Consider the following 25,589-nt stretch of genomic DNA (forward strand, 5'->3'; position numbering starts at 1 on the left):
TTCTAATCTTGTATGAAGTCTCTCTTATTTCCAATCTGTGTTGCCAACTTTTGCAAATCTGATCAGTTTAGAGCTTGAAGCTGGCTTTTGTTTTGTAAGAGCTTAGAAAGATAACTTGAAAGTTCCCCTAATCTTGATATCGTGAAATCTTAGTTAAATTTTTAAACCCATTAGGGACTACTAATCCTCTTAGATTCTTGCGGTGAAGATTTCATCTTCAAATTTTGCAAACCAAACTCACCAATTTAACAAGGAAAAAGAGAATAACTTAGAAAACAGCTCCAAACTTTCATATACATAGAAATCAGAATGCTTGTAAATTGGCGTTTTGGGTGTCAGCAGGTTGTGAATCGAACTGGAGCAATATGGCGAGCTGACTCAAAACAAAAATATCTATTAATCATTAATCCATTAATCATAAGTAGCTCTTAAGAAACAAAAACCATAACTTATCTAATAGCAGTTTCAAAACAAAATTATATGCCTGCTAATTTATTATCTAAAAATTCACTCGAAAGCCCAGGAATTTTCCCTGCGAACCTCTTCTTCTTCCTCGGGAGTGTAGTCATTCTTGATGTGGAATGTCTTGCGAATTTCTTCCGGAGTCTTTCCCTTCATCATATTCGCTACAGTTTGACAAGTGAGGACAAGCAAGCCCTTGATGTCGAGATAATTAGCGGCCAAGATGATGTCGAACAGCGTCTTCTGATCAACTTTCACGAACTCAGCATCGAACGATTTCAGACTTTCTACCTCATCCTTGGACGATTCTTCGCCGTCGTTCGGCTTCACATGTTGCTTGCAGTACTCGAGTACCTTAGACAATATTGTGCCGGTGACGTTGGGGAGCGGGATTGCCGAGTTGGCGCAGTCGTCTTCGATCATGTGCTTGATGGTTTGTGACTGCAAAATCACCGATTCCTCCACCTCGAAAGTCTCGCCGTCCGAACTGTTCAACACGATCATCTTTGCTGGTGGTGAAGACATTGTCACCGGAGACGATGATTGAAAAAAAAATTTGGTGTTGAGAAAAAGAAGAAGCTGCATACCTAGAGAAGAAAAGGATGTGGAAATATGGCTGTTTTCCTCTGGTATATATAGAGATGAATTAGGGTAAAATTCTTTTCTAGAAAATATTGGGATTCGGTCTCATCTTATGGAAATAACATTAACTAGTACGGACTATGACAAATTGTTTTCCAGGAGGTATTTAGGACAGGTTTTGTTAATTGGATATTAATTACTTCCGGGTAGCAATTTATGAAAAATAAAAAACATTGACTAGTATGGACTATGGTAAATTCTTTTCCAGAAGGGATTAGACTATGGTTTTGTTAATTGGATTCTCAATACTTGCAATTAACAATTTATGGCAAATTCTTTTCTAGAACGGATTGGACTTTGGTTTTGCTAACTGGATAATAATACTTGCATTAACAATTTATGAAAAAAAAATTACTACTATCAACTAAGGTAATAATTAATACATATGTGGCATTAATTTGGGCATTGTGCATTTTCGGTATTTACTTCTTTTTTTTTTTTGAGCACTCCTACACCCTTTCTCATCCCCTCGCTTGCTAGACATAAGTTTCGAACCCTGAACTTGGAAGTAGAGGTTCTTAGGAGTCCTCCCACAATGATTTTTTTTTTTTGTTTTTTGTTTTTGGTTTACTAAGATTTACCAATTGATTTTACTTTAGGAAGATAAAATTATTCTAGAGTTTAATTATAGAAAGCAACTAAGGGAAATTTAGATTGATTTTGAATTTTTTAGCTTTTTTTAATTAACATGTTAATATTCGACCTATTTTCTAATTTAAGGGAAACTCTAAACCTTACATGGGTGAAGAACAAAAAAAAAAAAAAAAAAAGCAAGAGGTTGAGAACTAAACCAAAAGCATCAAGGAAACGTAACAAATATCTTTACCAGCAAGGTTGACTTTTAGGAACAATTACAGATATTTACCACCAAAAAAGCTGAAATTGTGAATAATACTCAAAATCATTGAATCATAAATGACTATAGGACTGTACAATTATCTACCTTTAACAAAACAAAAAAGGATAAAAAGCATGTAAAACAAATTAATGCATTTAAATCGAAGTTTAACTCCAAGCTTGGGTTTATGAAGCTCTACATCTGATTAGTCACCAATGAATATTTAACAAGTTGCTAGCTATGAAAGAGAAACTAATTAAATGAATTATAAACTTTTTTATACTGTGGCTCAACTTAATTGCAATTATGAATCACTTGAAAAACCGACAAGGGAAGGAATTGGATTGGCTATTCATTCTTATTCAGATCATTGAAATTTCGAGTACAATATTGAACAACATGATTAGCACATATAAATAATATCGAATCAGTATTTTTCACATAGAAATATTTAGTAAAATAGTCAGAATATTTTTTCACTAAATAAAACTAAAGTTTTGAGTCAATTGATTCTAAAGCTTTTCTTTTTGAGCCAATTGATTCAAAAGTTAATAGGACATAACAAGAAATGAAACCACAACGTGATATTTGAACCATTTTGGCACATAAGTACTTAATTAGAAAAAATTGTGGGAATTGACACGATCAATAATTTTAAGATGAACAAACTTTTCGAAAGAAGCTTTTGGTGTTACTTGAATCGTTCCTAACAGGAGTTATCAGTCACTGCACATGTCACTATCCATCAGAAGGACTTGTATTGTACTAACTTTTTTTTTTTCAAGTAGGAACGGTGAGATTTAAGAAGCGAGGAGGGGACAGGAAATTAGAATCGAGCACCTCTAATTCTTGGATCTCAACTTTGATCAGCAGACCAAGATTTCTTTAGGTTACTGTACTAACTTGAATAAGGGTAGCCCAATGCAATATTAAAAAGTTTTTAAATACTCAAAGAGAAAGGTAGGTGTACAGTTAGACCAATTTTTTTTTCTTTCTTACTTAAGTAATGCTTATTCTTTATCTAAACTTGGAGGATCAACACATGGGCTAAAACTAGTTGCACAGGCAAGTAATGATAGGATGAAATAGTAATCCAACATCCTTACAGCTTTAGAAAATTAGAAAGTTTTGAACAAAAAACTATAACACTAATAAAGTTCCTGACAATCTCGAATACAATTTAAGTTCATTAGATTAAATTTCGGGAAGCGATCAAAAAACATTGACAATACAATTAGAAAGTTGTGAATTGGAGTTTTAATTAGAAAGTTGTTAATTAGTCGAAGAAAAGAAAATGAATATAAAAAGATTAAAACTACAGGAGTTGTAAAAATTGATGGATTTTATACTCTTTGAATTCTGAAAAAAGCAAAGCAAGGAACTTCAAAAATATGTTCACTGTATATCATTTAAATGTGAAAAAAAAAACACAAAAGGTCAATAACTATTGTTAAGTGAGTGAATTCCTTCCGAAGTGCCAGTTCCTAATACTAATTGACGGGTGAATATCAATAGTTAAAGGATTAACTGTAGGTCAATACCAAAAGGTGCAATATCATGGTGTCCAAATTTTTATTTCAATGCACAAATAACTTCAGTTTTTTTTTTTTTTTTTTTTCAAACGATAAGAGATTCATTAATCATGAAACAAAGATTACAAAGCTGGAGCACTTGCTCCTACATCATTTCTAGCTAAACTAGTCAGCCAATCAGGAAAAAATTCCTGCCACTCAAAGTCGTTCATCAGGTTAATGGCAAATTTTGCCAAGTGGTGAGCTACAAAGTTACCTTCTCTTTTGATAAAAGAGAAGGAACATTCTGTGAAAACTTGTCTGAGCTTCAAGATATCAAAAAGAATGACTCCAATATGTGGATCCTCTGCCTTTCTCGCATTAATTTTGTCAATTATACCTTTGCAGTCAGATTGTATCAGGACCTTTCTCCAACCCTTTTGCTTTGCAATGTTCAAAGCCTGCCTGATATCCTGAGCTTCCTCCACAGCCGGTTCTCCCAGTTTGTCCTCACTATCTGCCCATGCCCCAATCAAACCACCATCATCCTTTCTGGCCACAATCCCCCTCTCCACTCTCTGCTTTTGTATGTTCAGACTGGCATCAGTATTCATGATTATATAGCCTTAAGGTGGTAATGACCACCTACCACCTTTCATAGCTTTGTCCCCCCCTACTTTTCTGTTAGAATCATCCCCACTCCCTACGTTCTTATACTCTAACCATTCCAGCATTGCCTTATTCACAGTCTCTCCAGGACTCCTGGACTTCCACACCTGCCAAAGAATATTTATAGTAAGAACTATGTGATCCCTCCCCTCAACTCTCTCTTTGGCTTCCATAAGGCTATTCCACCAAAGCCAAAAATTGTGTCTGAAGTCCAACAGTCCATCCCAGCTGTCAGGTGCTGCTTTCCAAATCAATTCTGCATGTCTGCAAAAAAACAACATATGTTCCAGAGTTTCTGTATTCTCTCCACAGCAAACACATCTGCCATCTCCTTTTCCAGTTCTTCTCTTCAGCACCTCATTGACTGGCAGTATTCCCCTTAAACATTTCCATATAAAATGTTTAAGTTTATGTTTGGTGTTTAAACTCCATAAGAATTTCCAGGCTTCAGAATTTCCTTCATTTCTACTGTGATTCCCTTCCCTATACTTTGTCTGCTCCTTCCTGTTATTCAACTCCTTCGCCATTACATAGCCAGTTTTAACTGTGTATTGTCCAGAGATAGACCTTGGCCAAACCAGTCTATCCTTGCTTCCACACGTACTCAGTGGGATGCTCCCTATCCTAGCACAATCATCCTCACTAAACAATGTCTGCATCAAATCCTTTCTCCATCTGCCATTGCTGATCAATTCCTGCACCTTTGAAGTCTGGCATCCTTCTGGTTTCCTGGATTGTACCATTCCATTACCACTATTCATAATCCATTTGTCCTTCCAGATGTTAATCGTACTTCCATCACCAACTCTCTTCCTTACTCCTTCTTCTAATAGGTCCCTAGAACTAAGGATACTTTTCCACATCCAGGAATCACCACCTCTCTCCTTTGTCTGCCAAATAGAGGTTCCTTTAAAATATCTACCCTTGATAACCCTGCTAACTAGAAGACTTGGATTCATCAACACTCTCCAAAGCTGCTTAGCTAGCATAGCCTTATTAAAGCACTGGAGATCCCTAAACCCCAAGCCCCCTTTCCCTTTCACTTCAGACAACTTATCCCAGCCAATCCAGTGAATTTTCATTGCCTCCTCACTATCCCCCCACCAGAACTTTGCCATCTGTCTACATATATCCTTACATAAAGTTTTGGGCAATTTGCAGCAGCTCATTGCATAGGTAGGAAGTGCCAAAATAACAGACTTCAACATGATTTCTTTCCCCGCCTGACTTAGAACCTTTTCCTTCCATCCTCCCAATCTGCTCACAACTTTTTCCCTAATATAACTAAACACCTGTCTCTTAGATCTTCCTATGACCATCGGGAGACCCAAATATCTGCTTTGTTTTACTAGTTTCATCCCTCCTAGTATACCCAGTATCTCTTGCTTCCTATCCTCATCTGTATTCTTACCAAAAAAGACTGAAGACTTCTCCATATTCACAATCTGTCCAGAAGCTTCCCCATATTGTTTAAGTATCTGCATTACCTCTCCAGCCTCTTCCTTATTAGCTCTACAAAAAATGAGCGTGTCATCTGCAAAAAAACAAATAACTTCAGTTGCAGAGATGATATTTCCTGAAAATTTTCTTTGAGCCAATTATATTTTCTGACTAATCTCTCCTAAGCTTTTACTGAAGAACAATTTCCATTGAAGCAATCTGTTATTATGATTAGAATATGTATAAAAACCTAAAAAGTGTTAGAAAAGTTCTAATGAAAACAGTTAATTATTGAAACCGAATTGATAAATTATGAACAAAGTCAGATGTCCGGAAAAATGGACTTATAATAGTTACACAAAAGCAATGCAGAAACACAGAGCTTGAAAGAAGCAAACAAAATTTACATATATAATTTCACAAATCAGAATCTCAAATAATCAGAATTTCAAAGCCCAATCGAATAATTAAGATGCATGTACATCAAAGAACAAGAAATCAAACTAGTTTATGCATAGAGGTGGCAATTTGTCCCAAGTCCCAATGGGTTACCCATGCCCATGGGGACTTTGGGCGGGATGGGTATTGGAATTTGATATTGGGTTTAAAATGGGACAAATCCCAATTGTACCCATTAATTGATGGGAAATTTTGGGAAATACTTGGGTACCCATTGAGCTCAAATAGCAAGGGCTCCGTTTGGATTAATTATTTTTTGGGGTGTTTTTGAAATATTGTATTGTAGCAGTGTATATGAAAAATTTTTACTATAAAATTTTTTTGAAATATTTGATATACTAATATGGATGGGATGTTTTTTGAGTTATTGTATATTACTATAACATTGTACTTGAAAAATTTATTTTTTGAAAAAATAGCCAATCCAAACGGAGTTTTAGATTCAAAAATTATCTTTAACAATTTTTATAGTCATACCAGCGAATATAATCTAGCAGTCTTCCTAGTCATTATCCACAAGAATTTCTAGCATTTTAGTCAGTTTAGACCTGTCATCCTTGAAAAATGATGAGCATAAATATTCAACACCCTAAGTGCCTTGGCCATCTTGATATATGTTGGAATATGGCTGTATATCTATCTTTTCCTTTATTTGTTAATCCAATTTTTGGTGGGAATCCTGAGTATAAAGTAGTTGCATGTTTATTTAATAAAACTAAAAGAAATTTAATAAATAAAACATATTAAAGTTATATAAAAAATTAAAAATGAATTAAAGGAAAAAAATATGTAGAAAATAGATTTGGGTATTGGGCGGGATCAATCTAAACCCATCCCAAAGTGATCCCGCCCAAGTTAGTCCCAAAAGACATATGGGTAATGTTGGGCCCAAACCCATATGACTCGGTTCCATCTCAAACCCAAGCAAATCCCGTCCATCCCGCCCATTTTGCCACCTCTATTTATGCAGAAGGAGAACTATGGCTTAGCCCTGAAAAAATAGTCTCTAGTTCTTGAATGGATTCAAGACTTGTTAATTTCACAGCAAATCAAATCTTCCCCTGTTCTTTCCTATTAAAACTCTAACTGCTTCCTGCAAATCTCTCGCGAAATCAGGATTACGTCTTTCCTGATCATGGTAATACAAATTCCAGTTCTTCAATTCTTCATCCCTTACCGTTACCACCTTCACAATCTCCAGCTTCACAGGCAAGATATTCTTGCCTTCATTATGCTCTTGGAACTTCATCGAGAGGAGAAAATCCCGAATTTTTTCAAGAAGACTTCTTTTGTTAAACAAACTGCAGCAGCTTTTCGCCTCGTCATGGATCGTTCGGTTCAGATGTCTTTCTCTCCACATCGATTGATCAATGTTGAACGGGATAAAGTTGCCTTCGTAGAGCATGTCTCCTACGAGCTCCAGAGAAACCCTTGATTTCCAATTCACTTCATAGCCCATCAAGAACGACTCATCCTCCATGCATGGAAGTTCAAAGCTCTTTGCTGGGCTATTTTTATCATCTGAGACGAACTTTACAGAAACCTGGCGTTTGATCAAGAAGAAGGCAAAGTCCTCTGATTCATCGTATTCAGCCGGGCCCGATTGCGACGCTTTCACGTAGATTTTGTCTTCACCGACGGGATTCAAGATTGGTGGAGACATGGATTAACCAAATTCCTAAGGCAATTAAACTGAAAGATGAATGAATTTCACTAAACGATTTCAGAAAAACTGAACCCTAGGAAAATTTTTAGGCTGGTTGGCTTTCTTGAATGATAAATATATAGGGCAATTATGCCCAAAACCCAACAACCCACCCACTAATTTGAGAGGTTGGGTTGGGTAACTTGGGTGTTGGATCAATTTTGGGTTGGGTAATAAAAATCCAAATATATTTTGGACGGTTTGGGCATTTGTATTGGGCACCCATTACCCAACTTAAATTAAAAAAAAAGAAATTAAATTCAAGTAATACAACTCTCGTTTCCTTCCGGCAACTTCAACTAGCCCAAAACTTCTTGTCTTGTTTGGCAGCAAATAATATCAAAATAGCTCCTGGTATAATCCCCTTATCACATATCGATATCAATCAAGAACTATGGATTCACTAAAAACAGTTCCTGATGTAAAATCCCTTTGTCACATAACAATACTCTAGTTTTTTCGAAAAAACAATACTGGTAAAGAACAACGGATTCCATTATATGTTATGATTTAATATGTACCTATATCAATATTGCTATATTGAATGAAATATCAATACCAAATTCTAAAAATAGAGAATGGTTATAAAGTGGATCATAGATTAACTTTTCCTCTATAATTATAAAGTAGGACATCTTCTCCTTTATTTTATCATTTTTTAAAATTTTTATCACTTAAAATTTTTAGAAAAATGTAGGACCAAAGGCATTAGAATGTGCTTTATTGGTGATTGGTGAATGATTGAGTTGTCATTGGACCTGTTTTAATGTTGTGTTAATTTTCCCAAAATTTTTCAAATGAATTGGATAGTGATATTTGAACTAATTTGTTGAGAATTATATCTCTCTCATCAAAATTTCTGTTTAATTAAGGTGTGATTGGATCTTTTATGATATTAGAAATATGTTTGGTATGGCAAATGCTAAATCAAGTAACAAGACTTAGAAAATTGTATATTGATATACCATTTTTTCATGCTATATCCAACTTGCACCAAAATTATTTTAGTGTGTGAAAATGTGTTTATGTGTGCGAAAATTTTTTGTGTACATAAAAATGTATTTGAAAGAATTTATGTATCAAAATCTATTAATTAATTTATTGGGTCATATTTGGGTTATGGGTTTGAGATGACTCAATATGACCCAACCCAAAATTAATCCAATTTAAAGTTGGGCGAGTTGGGTATAACCCATTTAAATAAAAACCCAATATCAACCCGCCCAAAACCCGCCCAATTGCCAGGTATAGTGATAAATATATAGGGCAATTTAGTATCTTTTCCGGATGGGATTTGGATTTGGATTTATTGGTTTCTTGGAAGGAAAGAGAACGTTTGAATCAAATCCTAGATCAAATTGGAACAATCAATTGTTAATTAAAATTATCAGCTATTGATTTTCTTTTTGGATATTTCATCACTTAAAAAAAAATATACATCTCTCTTATCCTCTATTATAACTTATAAGACACGGACAATGAGGATTTTCAAATAAGTTCAATCATTCTTTGTTTGGGGAACAAATTCAGATTCTTTTTTTTTTCTTAACTTCAAGGCCCGAATTCAGAATTTTGGCTACGTTAGAGAACCTAATTTAGACTTTTAGAGCACTGCAAAGGACGAAATTGAGAATTCCCAAATGGATGTACAAAATTGATGTTTTCAAGTATTGTGGAGAATCCACATGAAATCTACTGTAATTTTTATTTTACTTTTCATTTTAAGAGCAAAAAATACATTAACTCATATAGATGTTTTTCCAGAATCACATAAGTCGGATGCACATACATGCCTAGCATAAAGTATGAGTGCCTCATAAGAGTCTAGGTCATGAATTGTTATAGGTTTGGGTGTGAATACGGTTTAGACATGAAACTAAGACCAAGACGCACACATTATGTACATCTAGGCTAAGTGTAGATAAGACCTGTAATATGTCATTTTGGAATTTGTGGACCATGCTGAAATGCTATATATGGGAGCTAAAAGAAAGTGTTGAAGTGGTAGACTGCCATGTGAATTTTCCTTCGAAGCATGTCTCTATCAGGACAAGTTAATTGATCTGGGCTATTCCGAAACTTGCACTAGGAGGTGATTGGATAGTTTTCCTTGACTTGGTTGAACATTAGTCTAATGTCAATTTTTTTTTTTTTGTCTTTTTTGAATCATAAATTGCTTTGTGGATTGCAAGAGGAATTGAGTAAATTCTCAACATGCAAACCAGCAGATTCGTTTCGTGACCCTTTATTTGATTACAACTGGAAACTCTTTAAGTTCTGCAATCTTTCAAGTTTCTCTTTGAACGATTCAACTGATTCGAGCTAGGATGGTATGGAAAAATGAATAATCACTAATTCTTAAAGAAACCAACTTTTTTGCTCTTTTTGAGCAAAAAAAAAAAAAAAATTAAACCAATGTTACAAGCAAAGATAATAGGATTAAGTGAAAAAAGTGAAGGTTCAATCAATCTATAGTTACACATCAACAAAAATGTCAGAAGCAACAATATTGAAATCAATAGGCCAATTTATAAACTACCACACTAAATACTCTACATAATACTTAGCAAGCTGATGGGTACTACTAAAAACAAAATATGCATGAAATATTTTGATATTTAAAATTAAGCCCGGAGTCATTCAGTCAAAAACCCAGGGACTCTCCTTGCGAATCTCCTCTTCTTCCTCAGGGGTGAAATCATTCTTGATCCCGAACTCCTTACGGATCTCTTCAGGATTCTTACCCTTGATCTTGTCTGCCACAGTTTGACAACCGAGATCAAGCAGAGACTTGATGTCGAGATAATTAGAGGCCATGAGAAGATCGTAGAGGGTATCTTTGTCGATCTTCATGAATTCAGCATCAAAAGATTTGAGCCCTTCTTCGTCGTTCTTTGCCTCGACATGTTTCTTGCAGTACTCGATAACCTTAGTTAAGGTATTGCTGGTAACGTTTGGGATAGGGATGCTGCTGTTCGCGCAATCGTCCTCGATCATGTGCTTGATCGTCCGCGATTCCATGGCCACGGCTTCCTCCACCTCGAAGGTTTCTCCGTCTGAACTCTGCAACGCGATCATCTTTGGCGATGATGAAGACATGATCGCTGCTGGACTTGATGATTTTCTGCTACTCAATAAAAATAAATAAATAAAGCCTTGAGACAGAAAAAAAGAGATTGAGAAAGGAAACAGTAATGATTTCTGGAAAAGGTAAGAGAAGCCCTTCCTTCTATTAAATAGACTCAGATTCCTAAGTTCCAATTCTCTCTGGAGAAAGGTTTGGACACCGAAAATAGCGTATAACATCTTTTCCTGATGGGATTAGGATTTGAGTGTATATAGTGGAAAACTAATTACTATGGAATAGAATCAGAGTTGTTTGCTTCTTGGAGAACTCTGTTTGGATGGGAGTATTTTTCAAAAACTAATTTTTCAAATATAAAAATTTTTAAAAAGTATTCTAAAAGGTAATCTAAAAATTAGTTTAAATTTTTTTAAAATTTTAAAAAATATCTCAAAATATATTCTAGAAACTCTTCTACACTTAAATATTTCAAATTTTTTTTTGAAAATATCCCAAAATATAATCTAAAAACTCCGCTACAGTAAAATTTTTCAAAAATACCCCCAAAATTTTTAGGAAATTTTTTTTTTTCAAATTACATGGTAACCTTCCATCTAACCAAATTTCATGAAAATGAGAAAGTAAATCGTTGCATGGTACATAACATTCATTAAATGAACTAAAATTCCATTGGACACACAAATTCAAGTTTCTGGCTCTAAAACTGAATGTTCCTTTTATCATCTACTTATTAAGGAGTTCTTTTGATAACAGTAACAGGTGGTAATAGTTGAACTTTCATTTGTCATTTAATCTAACAGTAGTTGCTGTTTTATGTCTATAGAGAGGGGGGGGGGCAGAAAGAAACAATTTAGGAAATCTATCAATTTCATATACTAGACTTATGTTTCTGAAATTAATCATAGATCTTTGATTGTGGGTCTATGAAATATAAAATATATGTGAAAGCATCGCGATCCAGACTTGCTGAAATTTTCGAATCAAGAACCATAAGTGTCCATTTTGTAGTAACTTCTTGCCCACATTTCAATTAGTTGATGATGATTGTATGCGGTTTGCTACTTTTTTTTACTGGATAATTTTACATACCTCCCTCGAGGTTTCTGATAATTGCTAGCAGTTCCCCTCAATTTCTAAAAATTATACCTACCTCTCATATTTTCATTGTTTAAGTAATATTCTAGACCCAAAAGACTAGACTTTTTCTCAAAAATCCTGTAATGCCCTTGAATTATAATTCACAACAAAAAAAAAAACGAAAAAATGGCTCATTATCTCTATTTTATTCATCCTTACTTGCCATCACCACTGCCTACCCATCACCATCCAAATCACTATTAAATAAATACTTACATTTGTTTTAATATCTCTCTTTGTTATAAATACTGTATCAGATATCCAAAAGCTTACATATAATCTCATATTAAACTCAGATTTTGCTTAACACACAGCAATACTCATTAATATCTCTAAATTTCAATTCCATAATTACCACCTTTTAATACAAAATAGTTTAAACCATCACTACTAATATCAATTTCCAACATACTCAATCAACATAGAGTTCAAAATCAATCAAATTCTCTCTATATATCATTAATAATTATAAATCAAAAATAGAAATAGAGTGCAGTTATAAATATATAAGGAACACTTTCTTTTCATAACAAACAACATATGATCTTTATTTAGTCCCTGTTCCACTTCTTATCCTTAATTTTTTTATTTTTTTTATCGTTGTCATTGTCTTCGTCTCTATCTAGTTTGATAATGAAATCATCACTAAACTTGTTATTTGACAATTTCATTTTGCTAATGCCTATCAAAAATTGGCAACAAAAATTGGGCAAAGAAACTATTTAATAACAATGAAAAAGAGAGAATTCGGAATAGACACCAAGATAGTAATGTATTGGTGGTTGGTATGTATGGTAGTTTTGTTAGTGACGACAGCATACATTTGGCATATAAGAATAAATAAATGAGTTTGGAAGAAAAACAGATATAGGATGAAGAGATTAGAGAGTTAAATGGAAAAAATTATAGTATAGATTATTGATTGATAATAGATGAGAGAGTTTTAATTTTTGATAGAGTTTTCAATGAGTTGATAATTAATGGAGGGCAATGTTGTCTTTTTATCACATCAAAGGAGATTCCCGTAATTATGTAAACATCAAGACAACCAAGTGAAATTGTTTGAAACCTAAAGGAGGAGGTTTCTAAAATTACCCCTTTTTTATTTGATTTAGATATACAACACTAAACTGGGTCCTTTTTTTAGTTTAAATGGAAGGTTTCGAACCCATTACCTCTTACTTATATTTTCTCTCCTCGTGCCATCTAACCGAACCCCCCCCCCCCCAACTAAACTAGTGAGGTTTTATCAACTAAGAAAGTAAAATTAATTGTAGAAAAAGTAGAGACCTATTATGTTCATACATGCTTGTAAATTTTCTAAATATTATGCAATCAGTTACATGATTTCATGATTTTATTCATCTCCCTATTTTTCCCCCTAGTTTCACCTTTCATGTGATTAGAAATTTTTTTTTGGCATCTTGAACTTTCTTTCTGAATTTTTTATCAGTGTTGAAAAGTTAAACATCCACAATTTCCACTAGAAGGTAATGTCCATCATTTTCTGGTTTTATATTAATTCTAAATTTGAAATATAATACTTATTTAACTTAATTTCTGGTACAGTAAAACCTCTATAAATCAATATTTGATAAATTAATAACCTATATTAAATAAGAAATCTTGGTCCAGGCTTGGACTAACATGCTAAATTAATAATTTTAATAAAAAAAATAAAATAATAAGTTTTTTGAAAACCTTACATAATCTTTGGTCCCATTCATATTATAAATTAATAATTCACTGAAATTACATATCATAGTTCCTAAAATACAAGTCTATTATTTTTTTTTTTGCTTAAAATCTAAATCTACTTGAATCTCATCCTTAATTTTTCTTATTGCATGTAAAAATTCTAGACTTAAATTCTCATGTTATAATAAGAAATGATAAAGAGTTGTTGATGTTTTGAGTTTTTTCATCCGCATAGCAGGCTTCAAAGCTACTGTATCATCATCAACTTCATCATTAGCAAGATTTTCAATGATGCTAACAACAATTTCTTGAGACCTTTGAACTTGTATCAGTTTCACCTAGATAATCCTATAGGTAATTTACATCCATTATATTACACTGGCCCAAATCACTGATTAGTGTTTTAAGTTCATCAATATCTTCTTCATCTAAAGGAACATTTAAGTTCTCTGAAGCCATTTGTTCCACAAAACGAATTTTGCAAAAGGATATCGGTTATGTACATACATTGAAGATATTAATAGAGTTCATATTCCTTAGACTCTTAGCCTCCTTCATTAATAAAATAATTCATATTTTTATAAAATTAAAAAAATTTTAGTTGATTAAATGAGTATATCTTTGAATTATAAATAAACTCAATAAATTACTAAATTATTAATTTATCGATTAATTAATACCTCTTTAAATTAATAAAATTTGTATGGTCCGAGGTTGTTAATTTAAAGAGGTTTTACTGTATTTTGTCTTACATTGATAAGAGACATTTGTTATATTCCCAAATATCATTCATATATGTTCAATCTATAATTCTTAACTCATACTATACTCAATGAAATAAGCTGCAAATTAGGAATTCAAAATTGTCATCGTATTTTACTATCTGTTTATCAATCGCAGTCTCTCAATATTTAATTAATACAAATGCTCAACAATAGTCAGCGCATTATGTTTTCTTTAATGTTCATACGGCACGGTACAATTGAATGGGCCTTTGATCCTATGTTGTCACTAGAGGCCCATTATTTTTCTTTAGTGTTGATACCGCACGGTCCAATTGGGCCTATTTTCTGGTTACATATTGCTTTTGAGTTTTGACTAGTTCTTTACTTCATTAACTATGAATTCATAATCGTATAGCATATATAGTATAAGATTTTTTTCTTAAGTGGGAAGTCTTGATGACTTAGGACATTGTATTTACAATTCTTTCTACCTTATCACCTAACCTAACCCTTTTCCCATACATTATATGAGATCAATAGAGTTAAATTGCATTGACTGTCTCTATTTATTTTGTTGCCAATTTGTATTTTCACTCATTAAATTTCAATTGAACAATTATTTCACGAGGGCAAATGGAAATTATTTAATGCCAAGTTTCACATGAATTTGTATTTGAAAAATCAATAATTGCATAAATGCAATTCCAGTCATCTACGTACTAATGAAGAAATACCAAAAGAAAGGAAAAAAATTTAATGTCATACAAACAATATTGCTCATTCTACCTGGATATTTTTTTTAAAAAAAAAAAGGAAAAGAGATAAACAACTATATTTGATGTACAATCTTCAGCTAAGATAAAATCCAAGAAAATAATGGCCAAAAAAGAAATTTTTTTTTAAGTGTCGCATTGTCTTTTTTTTTTTTTATTTTGTGTTAAGTGAGTACATAATTTCATCCAAAAATATAAAGTTACATCAATTGCCGAGAATTTAGTAAACAACCAATAATGAAGTGGTAGACTTACATTAACATAAACTAGAAAAATTCACGAGGGCCTACCATTGCTAGATTTTAGGCATGTCAATGGGATAGGATCTAAGTTGGATTCCTTAAGTTAGATACAAATCTATTAAATTTAGTTAGATCTAAACCCAAATCTTTATGGGTTGAAAAAAGTAAACCGAATGCTCATGGGCTTGGATATCCAAAAGATATCCATGGGCATTTTTCTGAACATACAGTAAAGAATTAAAGTAAAAATATTCTAAAAATATATAAAATTCAAAAATAAAAAAACTACCATCCAATTTTTATTTTCAAATAATAAAATTAACATTCAAAATGTTGAATAAAATATTACGAACTCAAAGAAAAAACTATTGCCAACTACTACTATTTATTTTCAAAACCTTATTTGCATCCACATCCAATCTTTTATTTATTTGCCTTTATTTTTTCTCATTTTTCTGAAAAAGTTTGCACCATGGCAACTAGGATTATTTTATAAATTTACTGATATATATTTAGTCATACATGGGTCTTGATACGATTTGGCATAGATTTAGATTTGAGTATAGATAATATAAAGTTAGACCTTACCCAGACTTGTTGCTCTCTTTTAAAGAATCATCGATCTAAGCAAGGTCTAGGTTTGATTAGTTAAACCCAAATCCTACCCAAATGTATCGGGTTTGGGTTGGATTTAGCTAAAACCAGACTCATTGACACGTCTACTATATTTGTTAGGTTTCCAACAAAGAAATCACAAGTAAATATATTCCAATTCCAACAAGAATTTTTTTTTTTTGTCTTTCTTTTTTTTTTTTTTTTCCTTTTCGGGAACCTAGGCAGGATTACCTTTTCCTTTTCTAATTAAGATTAGGAAAGAATCCAAAAGTAAATATATATCCCTCCGGACAAGACTTTTTTTTAGGTTCCAAACAAAATTCTACATTACCTTTGTTGCCAAATAATTACGTGTCAATTAGTAACACCGAATTCTCCTAATTCCATCTAGAAAAGGATTCGCCTCCCACTCAGCTATATATATGCATCAACCCATCTGCCGCTATCTATATTTTCCTCATCGTTTTTCTCTAGGGTTAAGGGTTTCTTCGTTTTTCTTACATCTTTTAGCAGCAGCAAAATCATCAGGTACGGCAACCATGTCTTCATCATCACCATCATCATCATCATCAAAGATGATCGTATTGAATAGTTCTGATGGCGCAACCTTCGAGGTGGAGGAATCAGTGGCTGTGCAGTCGCAAACGATCAAGCACATGATCGAGGACAACTGCGCCGATACCAGCATCCCACTCCCCAATGTTAACGGCGTTACCTTGGCCAGGGTACTCGAGTACATCAAGAAACACGCTGAGGCAAAGGACGACGAAGAAGGGCTCAAATCGTTCGATGCCGAGTTTGTGAAAGTCGACCAGGCCTCCCTTTTCGAAATCATCCTGGCCGCTAATTATCTCGACATCAAGGGCTTGCTAGACCTCACCTGTCAAACTGTTGCGGACCAGATTAAGGACCTCACCGTCGAAGAGGTTCGCGCTATCTTCAACATCATGAATGACTTCACTCCTGAGGAAGAAGCTAAGCTTCGCAACGACCATGCCTGGGCCTTCGAGTGATCAATTTCTTGTTTTCTATTGCTATTTTTACACAAGTTTGTCATAGCAGTAGGCTTGGTTTTCTGTTCTTTTTAAATTGTTTCCAAAATATTATGAATATTTCGTTTCGATCTGCTTATTTATTTTATGCAGTTCATATATATGATATTAGTAACACTTGTTGTCGCCAACTGCTTGTTTGGGATCTTTACTTGTCGTTTAATCTAATAACACGCCGCCGCTGTGTTTTACTTGCAAAGAGGGGGGAAAAATTTTCAAGAAGTGCATAAATCTCATACTGACCAATAATGTCAAGTGTCTATACAAAACACCTAAAACGCCCCCACCATCTGCCGTCTACCACCAGTAATTTTCGCCACACAAAACGGCTACCAACCTGTGCCACCGCCTTCCACCAGTGCTGTCCTATTTAACGCCTTTCGCCACTGCTCCTTTATTTACTGATACTCTGTTTAATATTTATGATTGAGAATATTTATTTTGTATACTTTTACTGAGCCAAATGGGGGGCTATAGGGAGAGGATCCCACCTTAGGGATTCAAACCTCTGCGCCTCCAGCCAGTTGTGCACCTTATGCTTTACCTTTGGTCAGGCCTTATGCTTCACTTGGTGGTTAACTCCTCTAAGAGGGGTGGTGGTTGTGCATTTGGGAGTCCAATAGCTAATTTTGGGTTTATATACTCTTTACACGGTACAAGATGGTCATTTAAAGGTTTATCGGAAAAAGTTTCTACTCATATAAGTAGAAATTCCATCGAATATAGCCAATAAAGACCTAATCATGGTCATTTAAAGGCTTATAGGAAAAAGTTTCTACTCATAAAAAGTTTCTATTCGATATGAGTAGAAACTCTATCGAATATAGCCAATAAAAACCTAACCAATAAATACCGTCACATAATATGACCTAACCAATAAAAACCGTCACATATTATGACTTTTTGTAGGAGACAAGGTTCGAACCCTTGATCTCCTGCACTCCCAAGTGGCATGGAGTGACCACTGGACCACTGGGCCGTTAATCAGAGCGTCATATACACAACAGTCAGATGGTCGATAAAGCAAGGACCTAAGTTATACTCTGCTCATCTTCTAATGATTTGTTTTGTAGTAACACCGAGTACTTTACACTGGTAAAACTTTGTGAGATATCTAATGCAAAAAATAAATTAGGCAGATGTGATTCATTCGTGGTTGCTAGAGGAAGTGAATTTTTTTTATCTCCTATGCAACTAGTAGTTAATTAGCCCGTGCAAATTAGCACGGAATGATACACTAATATATGTGCATGTTGCTTTTTAATATGCATACACATCATTTAGCCTAACTTTTTTATATAAGAGTTCAAGATCCTATACGAGGCGAAGGGGGAGAAGGGGATGAGGATAGACCCAACTCAAGTATTGAGAATTCGAAGGGAACTAAACCCACAAGACTACAACCAAGAAGGGACTTTTGTCCCTGTACATCACACGAGAGAAAAAAATTGATGTACAATGTGTGCCCCGTTGTTTTACTTTGGATTTAGACGGTAGATGGTTTAATTGCGATCAAACTTCTGTAGATTAGTCGAATCAAACTGAAACTGTTAGGGGTGAAGTAGGAGTTTCCGTGATGAAAAATAGATTATATGTTTATAGGTTATACAATAGATATCCAATCATCTCCTCTCTCCATATTTAATACGTCTAAAAGCAAAACTTATGAAAAAATTTAATTCATTCAATATTCTCTTTTTTCGGCCGGGGGGCCGGGGGGGGGGGGGGGGGGAGTTTACAAGAATACTTGCAGTGTAGCCAGATTTCTATACCTAAGGCAAAATTGCAAACCTGTTTTCGAGAGAAATGTTGAACAAGATATAATATTGCTGAAAAGTTGGATATGTTAGGGACTGGGTTTCTTGTCTTACAATTTTTTTTAACCGAAATTAATGCCTAACAATTTTTTGTTTTTGGCAACAAACACTTTTTTTTTCTGCAAATTAGCCATTTTGTACCATATCCTAAGTTGCATTTTTTTTTTTTTTGCTTCATTATGCGTACTCCAATCAACTTTCTAGTGTTACCAAATGCGAAAAGAGCAAAGGAGATGTCAGGAAAAGGAAAAATTAGAAAAAAAAATGAGAATAAAGTGAAAGTAGAGACAAGATGAAGCCTTTAAATCTAATTTTTGCATAAAATTAAAAACAAAAAAATAATCAAATCTCATATTAAGCGTAAAAAAACATTTGATTGGTCATTGGTCTAATCAATTTCTACCATAATTGCACGGATAAGGACTAAATTTCATTTGATTAAAAGAAGTGAAAGTGGGTTTCTTTTTCATTAATTGTATGAGGACAAATCTAAGATTGAATGCATGTCATGCAAAAAAATTAAAAAATAAAATATAGGAAAGAAGAACAAGTACAAGAATGAAAGAAATCTTTAATTTGTTTAGAAAGTAAGTTAATCAGCACCTTAGTGTCCAAAAAAAAAAAAATATTAGAAAAACTTGTAATTAACCATGCAACTTCCCAAACGACAATTATAAAGAGACACGGAAACAAATATGTACATTTCTTGGTATAATCTTGTATGGAATAGGGGCCCATTCCAAGATTCTCTTTTATTCTTTGATTGTTATGTAAGAACAGGCTATATACTAAGGATAGAACGAGGAGGGTGTTTAAATGGTAACTCTGAATGAGTGTTGTGCGGTGGTGTGGATGAATGGATGAATCATATATCTTTTTTATCTGCAATTTGGCAGAAAATTCTAAATATGGTTTCAGCTTTCAAAAATCCCTTGCCATGGTCAATGGAATTGTCCTAGGTGTCGCGCCCCATTTTTTGAAATAAAATTATAGTTTTAAAAAAAATAAAATCTAAGTATTTAGGTGCTAGAAAAATGAATTTTTGATTTGAAAAATGTGTTTTTTATTTTAGAGAATAAACAAAAGAAAAAGGGCTTAAAATAGGATTTAAAAATGCGACAATTTTGGCCCAAAATAATAGTCTAAAAAGGATTTTTAGGAAAAAATGGAGTTGCCACTTGGTATTGAGTTAAGGTGTACCAAATCACCCTAAACTGTATTTTTAAGAAAAAAAATAGATAAAACCTTTTTTAGACGACTCTAGGTCTTTGAAAACAAGATAAAGAGTTCGGGAGTCACGGTTGAAGAAAAGGAAGGTAAATATTTGATAGAGTCAAACCTTAGGCACCCTTTCAACCTAACCAAGACTAGTTGCGAGATTTAGTTGAAAATTTTCTTAATCTAATCTATAAAACTTATCACATTTGGATGTTTCTACATGGATACAAATCTATACCTAATGGATATCGAAAGGATCAAAATATCTCTTCAAAGTTTAATTAGTGCAAATCATATTAATTGTGATGGCAAAAAATAATTCTTAGAAGATGTCACGAATATGCAAAAATAAGACTCAAAGGAAAGAGAAATTATAATATATAAATATACGTGACCTAAAAGAGAGGAATGCAACGTAACAGGCATGAGGACTAAGATTCGCAATTCAATTTTCCTTTTTATAGAGAGGATGAAAGCATGCTAAGGTTAAGAAGCTATACTTGTTCATTTCCCAGATTTGAAGGGTGACTTTCCTAATCTAGTCAAACAAATGAACTAACCTATATCTAATCTCCTAGATGAAATCCAAATCTAAATGTCATATTTTGCATGCATAGGAATAAGAGAGATAATATAAAGGAAATATCATGCCAAATGAGAAAAAGGATCCTAAAAGTGAAAAGTATGCATGAAATGCAATAAAATGTCAAGCAAAGTATGAATTCTAGCTCGAAAACGGGTAAAAGGGTGTAGCATTGGACTAACCTATTTCTACAAGTCTTTACTAGCGTTGGACTAGTGAAAAATTAGGGAGAAAGTCCACAACTAGTTTTGGATTAGTGTGGTGACGTCATGCATTTATTATAACTAAATAAATCATATAAAACATAATTAAAGCAAATAAATACATAATGCACATAGAACACATAACACATAAGTATAATTTCTAAATGCAAAACCCTAATGAAAGCGAATAAACACGTAAACACACAAGCATGCAAGCACACAAGCAAATAAATGCAAATAAAAATCTAACTATTACATTCGAGGCTCTAATTACAATCTAAGGGGGGAATTTTAAAAATAATACCCTAACTATTACATTTATCTAACTAAATACATTTTTAGCAAAAATTAAAACCTATCTATTACATAGGCTAGTTAAATACATGTCTTGAACGCCTATCTATTACAACTTGGCATTTAAACGCCTCACAAATAATTATTAAAATTAAATAAAACAGAGAAAATTTAAAATGAATAAAATAAGCAATTAAAGGAAAAAGCACTCAAAACATGCAATTACACATAAGAAAACATATTGGAGCACATAAAAGGATTTAAAATATAAAAGAAGATACTTCCTTTGAAGTGGTGATTAGATGGGGTGAAATTTGTCCTATTTATACTCCAAAGATCAACAAAATGGTCAAGACACTAATTTAATTATAAATAAATGAAAATAATCATGAAATCTACCAATCAAAGTACTTAAATGAAGTATAATTAACAATTAAAGAAGAAAGTAAATTATATTTAAGAAATCAAAACTGTTAGGGATCTAATTACAAAAATTAAGAAAGTTTTGGATCAAATTATAGTTATTAAAAAAAGGGTCAAAATAAAAGAAAAATAAAGTTTAGAGACCAAATTATAATTAAATTAGAGACCTAATGGAAAGCAAATTAAAGTTTTTATAGTCGTAGTACAATTAATCAAAAGTACAGGGAACAGAATGCAAATTTCGTCACCAAATTGCTTGTTCATTTCTTTTAATATCTTTGGGCCAAAGCTTTCTAAGCCCAATCGAAAGTCCAAAGTAAAATACACAGCCAGCCCATAGTTTTGTCCAAACAAACCCAACCAAACAGAGTGGGTTTCAAACTCCGAAGCCCAGACTAAAACCCAAAAATATAAAACAAAAGCCTTTTGTCAAAATCCAAACAGAAATAACCTTCAACCCAAACTAGAGAGATTAAATCTACAAAAAAATGCTAAGCCTTAATTAAATCCCAGAATTAATCTACCCAAAAAGTCACATAAAACATGCAAAAGAAGATTAAAGTTTAAAAGGGGCAAAATTGATTAAATTCACAAGTTTTTGACCCACAGTGAGATTATCTAAACAATCAGGGACCAAAACGCAGTTTCAAAAATTTCCATGCATCTGGGTCGAAGCTTTCTTTCTTTTGCAGCTTTTCTTGGTTCATTCATGCGTGAAAACATATCTACTGCTTGACAAGATTTCTGGCTCAAATACACTCAACATCTCAACTTCCAAGTGCATGAAATCAACACCAACTCATGTAGAGAGGATTCAAGGTAAGAATAAAGGGAAGAAACAGCAGGAAGAGGAAGAACAAGGGAATGGATACAGCAGCAAGATTTCAACATTTCTGAATCAAATCTGATGACATATGAACGGAAAAGACGAAGAAAGTTTACCTTCAGCCTTTTAAAAGGCAAAACACAGCGTGAGAAGGTCGAAGAAATAGATCCTTGCGTGAGAAATTGCGGGTAAAGTTCAATTCTTTGCTGCAAAATTCCTTCACGGGCTGATGATCTCACAAATTCGGACTCAAATTTGATGAATTTGAAAACGTTTTCTCTGAAAATTTTCAACAGAAAAGTTATTATCTTAGATCTATAGAGTATTCAGAAGTCAAGAATCAATCAGAATACATCGAAACAAAGAAGAAAATGGCCTCTGAACAGGGTCTCCTGCTCAACCCTGGCTCAAGATTTTCTTCGGAAAATTCTTTCAAGAGAGCAGATTCGAGCCTCGATTTGAGGGGATTCTAGACATTTTTTGCAGGAGGTCTCTAAATGAAATTTTCTCTCCTCAAACTCCCTGATCGGCCAACCCTGTTTTTCCGAAAAATTCGCTGCAATCTTCTTCTTCTTCTTTTCTTTTTCTCCTTTTCTCTCTCTCCCTCTGTTTTTTCCTTTTTCCGCCGCCTCCCTCTCTTTTTCCCCTTTCATTTTAGGGCTGCATTTTATCCTTTTTACAGAGAAATCCAACCTCCAAACCCTCATCTCAAGGGTTGTTATGAAAGCTGATTTTATTGGAGATTTTGGAGCCATTGATGGCTTTGGATTCTAGATTTTTCTTGATAGATTCCAACTAGGATGAGTTGGCATTGTACTGAAGGGCTTGGAGGGAAAAAAAATGTAATAGAAACGAGTGGAAATGGAAGAAATGGCCAGATGCAATTCTGATACTATTCATCAATGACTTCTGGTGCGAAGCCATGGGAAGAATTGGTGCACCTGCGTTGCCCTTTTTTTTTTTTTTTTTTTTTTTTGTAAAATTGCATGCAATTTTCATTTTTTTGTTTCTTTTCTGCTTTTTTCTTTTCCATTTCTTTTTCCGATTTTCAAAAAATGATTTTTCTCAAGAAAATAGAAATGAAAAAATAAATTAAAATATAATAAAATTTAACTAAAAATGAACCAAAAAAATAGTAAAATTTTGGTGTCTACACTAGGTTTGTGGGTATTGGATGTCTACATCCTTTATTAATAAATTTTGAAGGGTTGCTCTAGTTGTCTCTGTGTACTTCATCAAGAAAGTTAGGAACCGGGTGCTATTCCAAAATGAAAATGTATCTACTACGGCTATAGTAGGTCAGATTATTGATATCATCCAGTATGTTGGAGAAATGGAGAGATGAGCCAAAGATTCAGTAGAATATTGGTTGCTGATTGTTGAGTGGCACATTTCTCATAAGTGCTTTGATAGAGTTTGATGAGTTGTACAGAATTTTGGGTTGTGAATATTTGTAGAGACTCATTAATATACAGATAGCGTGTATATGTTACTTTGTATATGCTTCAACTCTCTATCAATAAAATTTAGCAATTGTACTTTAAAACAATTATATATATATATATGTGTGTATATATATATATATGTGTGTGTGTGTGTGTGTGTGTGTGGATGGATGTACATTTCTAACTTAAGACTATTTACCTCCTAATCCAACCTAAAACGTAACAGCTTGTGAAGTATTGCTGCAGATGTAAGACATTATCAACTAGCATCCGACAAACCCAGTCGTCAGATTCTACATCTTGGATCATCTTGATAAATCTTTGGTGAATCATCTTCCAGAAATTTGCTATGTTATTCTTTGGATTTGGACAGTAGATGGTTCAATTGTGATCAATCTTCTGTAAGATTAGCCACATTACAAGTGAAATTGTTAGGGATGAAAAGTAGGATTTTTCCTCATAAAGAACGGATTATATATTATGGGCAATACAACGCCACTCCGATCATTCTTTCTCCATATTCACTTTTTTTTTGTTTTCCATATTCACTTATTTTAAACCAAAACTTAATGAAACATCCAATTCACTTAATATCTCGTAAATAACTTTCTTATTTTTATATTTTCAGAAAAACATACTTAATTTTTCTTTCACAAGAACATACGCAACTTGCCAGATTTCTATGTCTAAGCCACACTTTTAAACATGTTTTTCAGAGAGAAGTTGGAGAAGATATAATATTGCTAAAGTTGGACATATAAACGGACTGGATTCCCTTCATTTTTATGACAACATTGGTTTTGCAACATTTTTTTTTTTTTTTGAAAATTAGCCATTTTGTACCATCTCCTACTAAATTGCAGTTTCATTTTTCTTGGCTATTTGGATTGCAATTACCTTTCAAGTGTTGAAAACGAGAAAAGAGAAAAAGAGAATTCACAAACTAGAAAAACGGAAAGAGAAAATGAGAACAAAGTAAAAGGGGAGGCAAAATAAAGCCTTATCAGTAGAGGTGGCAAAATGGGCGGGATTGGTGGGATTTGCTTGGATTCGAAATAGAACCGAATCACATGGGTTTGGGTTTAATCTTACCCATATGTGCTTTGGGACTAACTTGCACGGGATCACTTTGGGATGGGTTTAGATTGATCCTGCCCAATACCCAAATCAATTTTTTATATTTTTTTCTTTAATTCTTTTTTATTTTTTATATAACTTTAATATTTTTATTTGTTAAATTTCTTTTGATCTTATTGTGAATTTATATTTTCCTGAATTTATTAACACTCTAAAACGATCAACAGTTACTTTAAAAAGACATAACATTTTGGTAAGAATGAACATATCTTCTTCTTGGATTAAACGAAAAATTGGATTAACAAATAAAGGAAAAAATAGATGTACAACCATATTCCAACCTTACCCATAATATTGTCTGACACAAGGACTAGAAACAAGATTTTTTAACACCAAATTCATTCTTACTGACATTCTTAAAATTTTCAGAATTTGATGCAAAAGAAATTCACATTAAATGCTGAATAAAGCTAGCACAGAAACGAAGAAATTGATTAAAAACTGATAATAGGGTTGCATATAGAAATCTTTGTAGATAGTTCAACAATTAGCATAAAATCAACATAAAGGGTGCCAACAGTTGTTAGTAAAGCATTTTTTTTTTTTTTTAAAGGATACCATCCCTTAATATATTAAAAACCGAGAAAAAA

The 25,589-nt window shown here is 33.3% G+C and overlaps 4 protein-coding genes across 4 annotated transcripts; 1 reads left to right on the top strand and 3 right to left on the bottom strand.

Annotated features, from left to right (window-relative positions):
• Positions 1-507: 507 nt before the first annotated feature.
• LOC113783782 (SKP1-like protein 1B) lies at positions 508-987 on the bottom strand. Its single transcript, XM_027329995.1, has one exon. It carries the CDS (start codon positions 985-987, stop codon positions 508-510), a length of 480 nt encoding a protein of 159 aa, XP_027185796.1.
• Positions 988-3,596: 2,609 nt separating this feature from the next.
• LOC113760174 lies at positions 3,597-4,067 on the bottom strand. Its single transcript, XM_027302743.1, has one exon. The coding sequence runs from the start codon at positions 4,065-4,067 to the stop codon at positions 3,597-3,599; it is 471 nt and encodes a 156-aa protein (XP_027158544.1).
• Positions 4,068-10,366: 6,299 nt separating this feature from the next.
• On the bottom strand, positions 10,367-10,825 carry LOC113748629 (SKP1-like protein 1A). The gene has a single exon (XM_027292123.1). It carries the CDS (start codon positions 10,823-10,825, stop codon positions 10,367-10,369), a length of 459 nt encoding a protein of 152 aa, XP_027147924.1.
• Positions 10,826-16,564: 5,739 nt separating this feature from the next.
• LOC113751924 (SKP1-like protein 4) lies at positions 16,565-17,044 on the top strand. The gene has a single exon (XM_027296071.1). It carries the CDS (start codon positions 16,577-16,579, stop codon positions 17,012-17,014), a length of 438 nt encoding a protein of 145 aa, XP_027151872.1. The 5' UTR covers positions 16,565-16,576; the 3' UTR covers positions 17,015-17,044.
• Positions 17,045-25,589: the final 8,545 nt, after the last annotated feature.

The sequence above is a fragment of the Coffea eugenioides genome, chromosome 1 (assembly GCF_003713205.1).
Source record: "Coffea eugenioides isolate CCC68of chromosome 1, Ceug_1.0, whole genome shotgun sequence".
Taxonomy (NCBI): domain Eukaryota; kingdom Viridiplantae; phylum Streptophyta; class Magnoliopsida; order Gentianales; family Rubiaceae; genus Coffea; species Coffea eugenioides.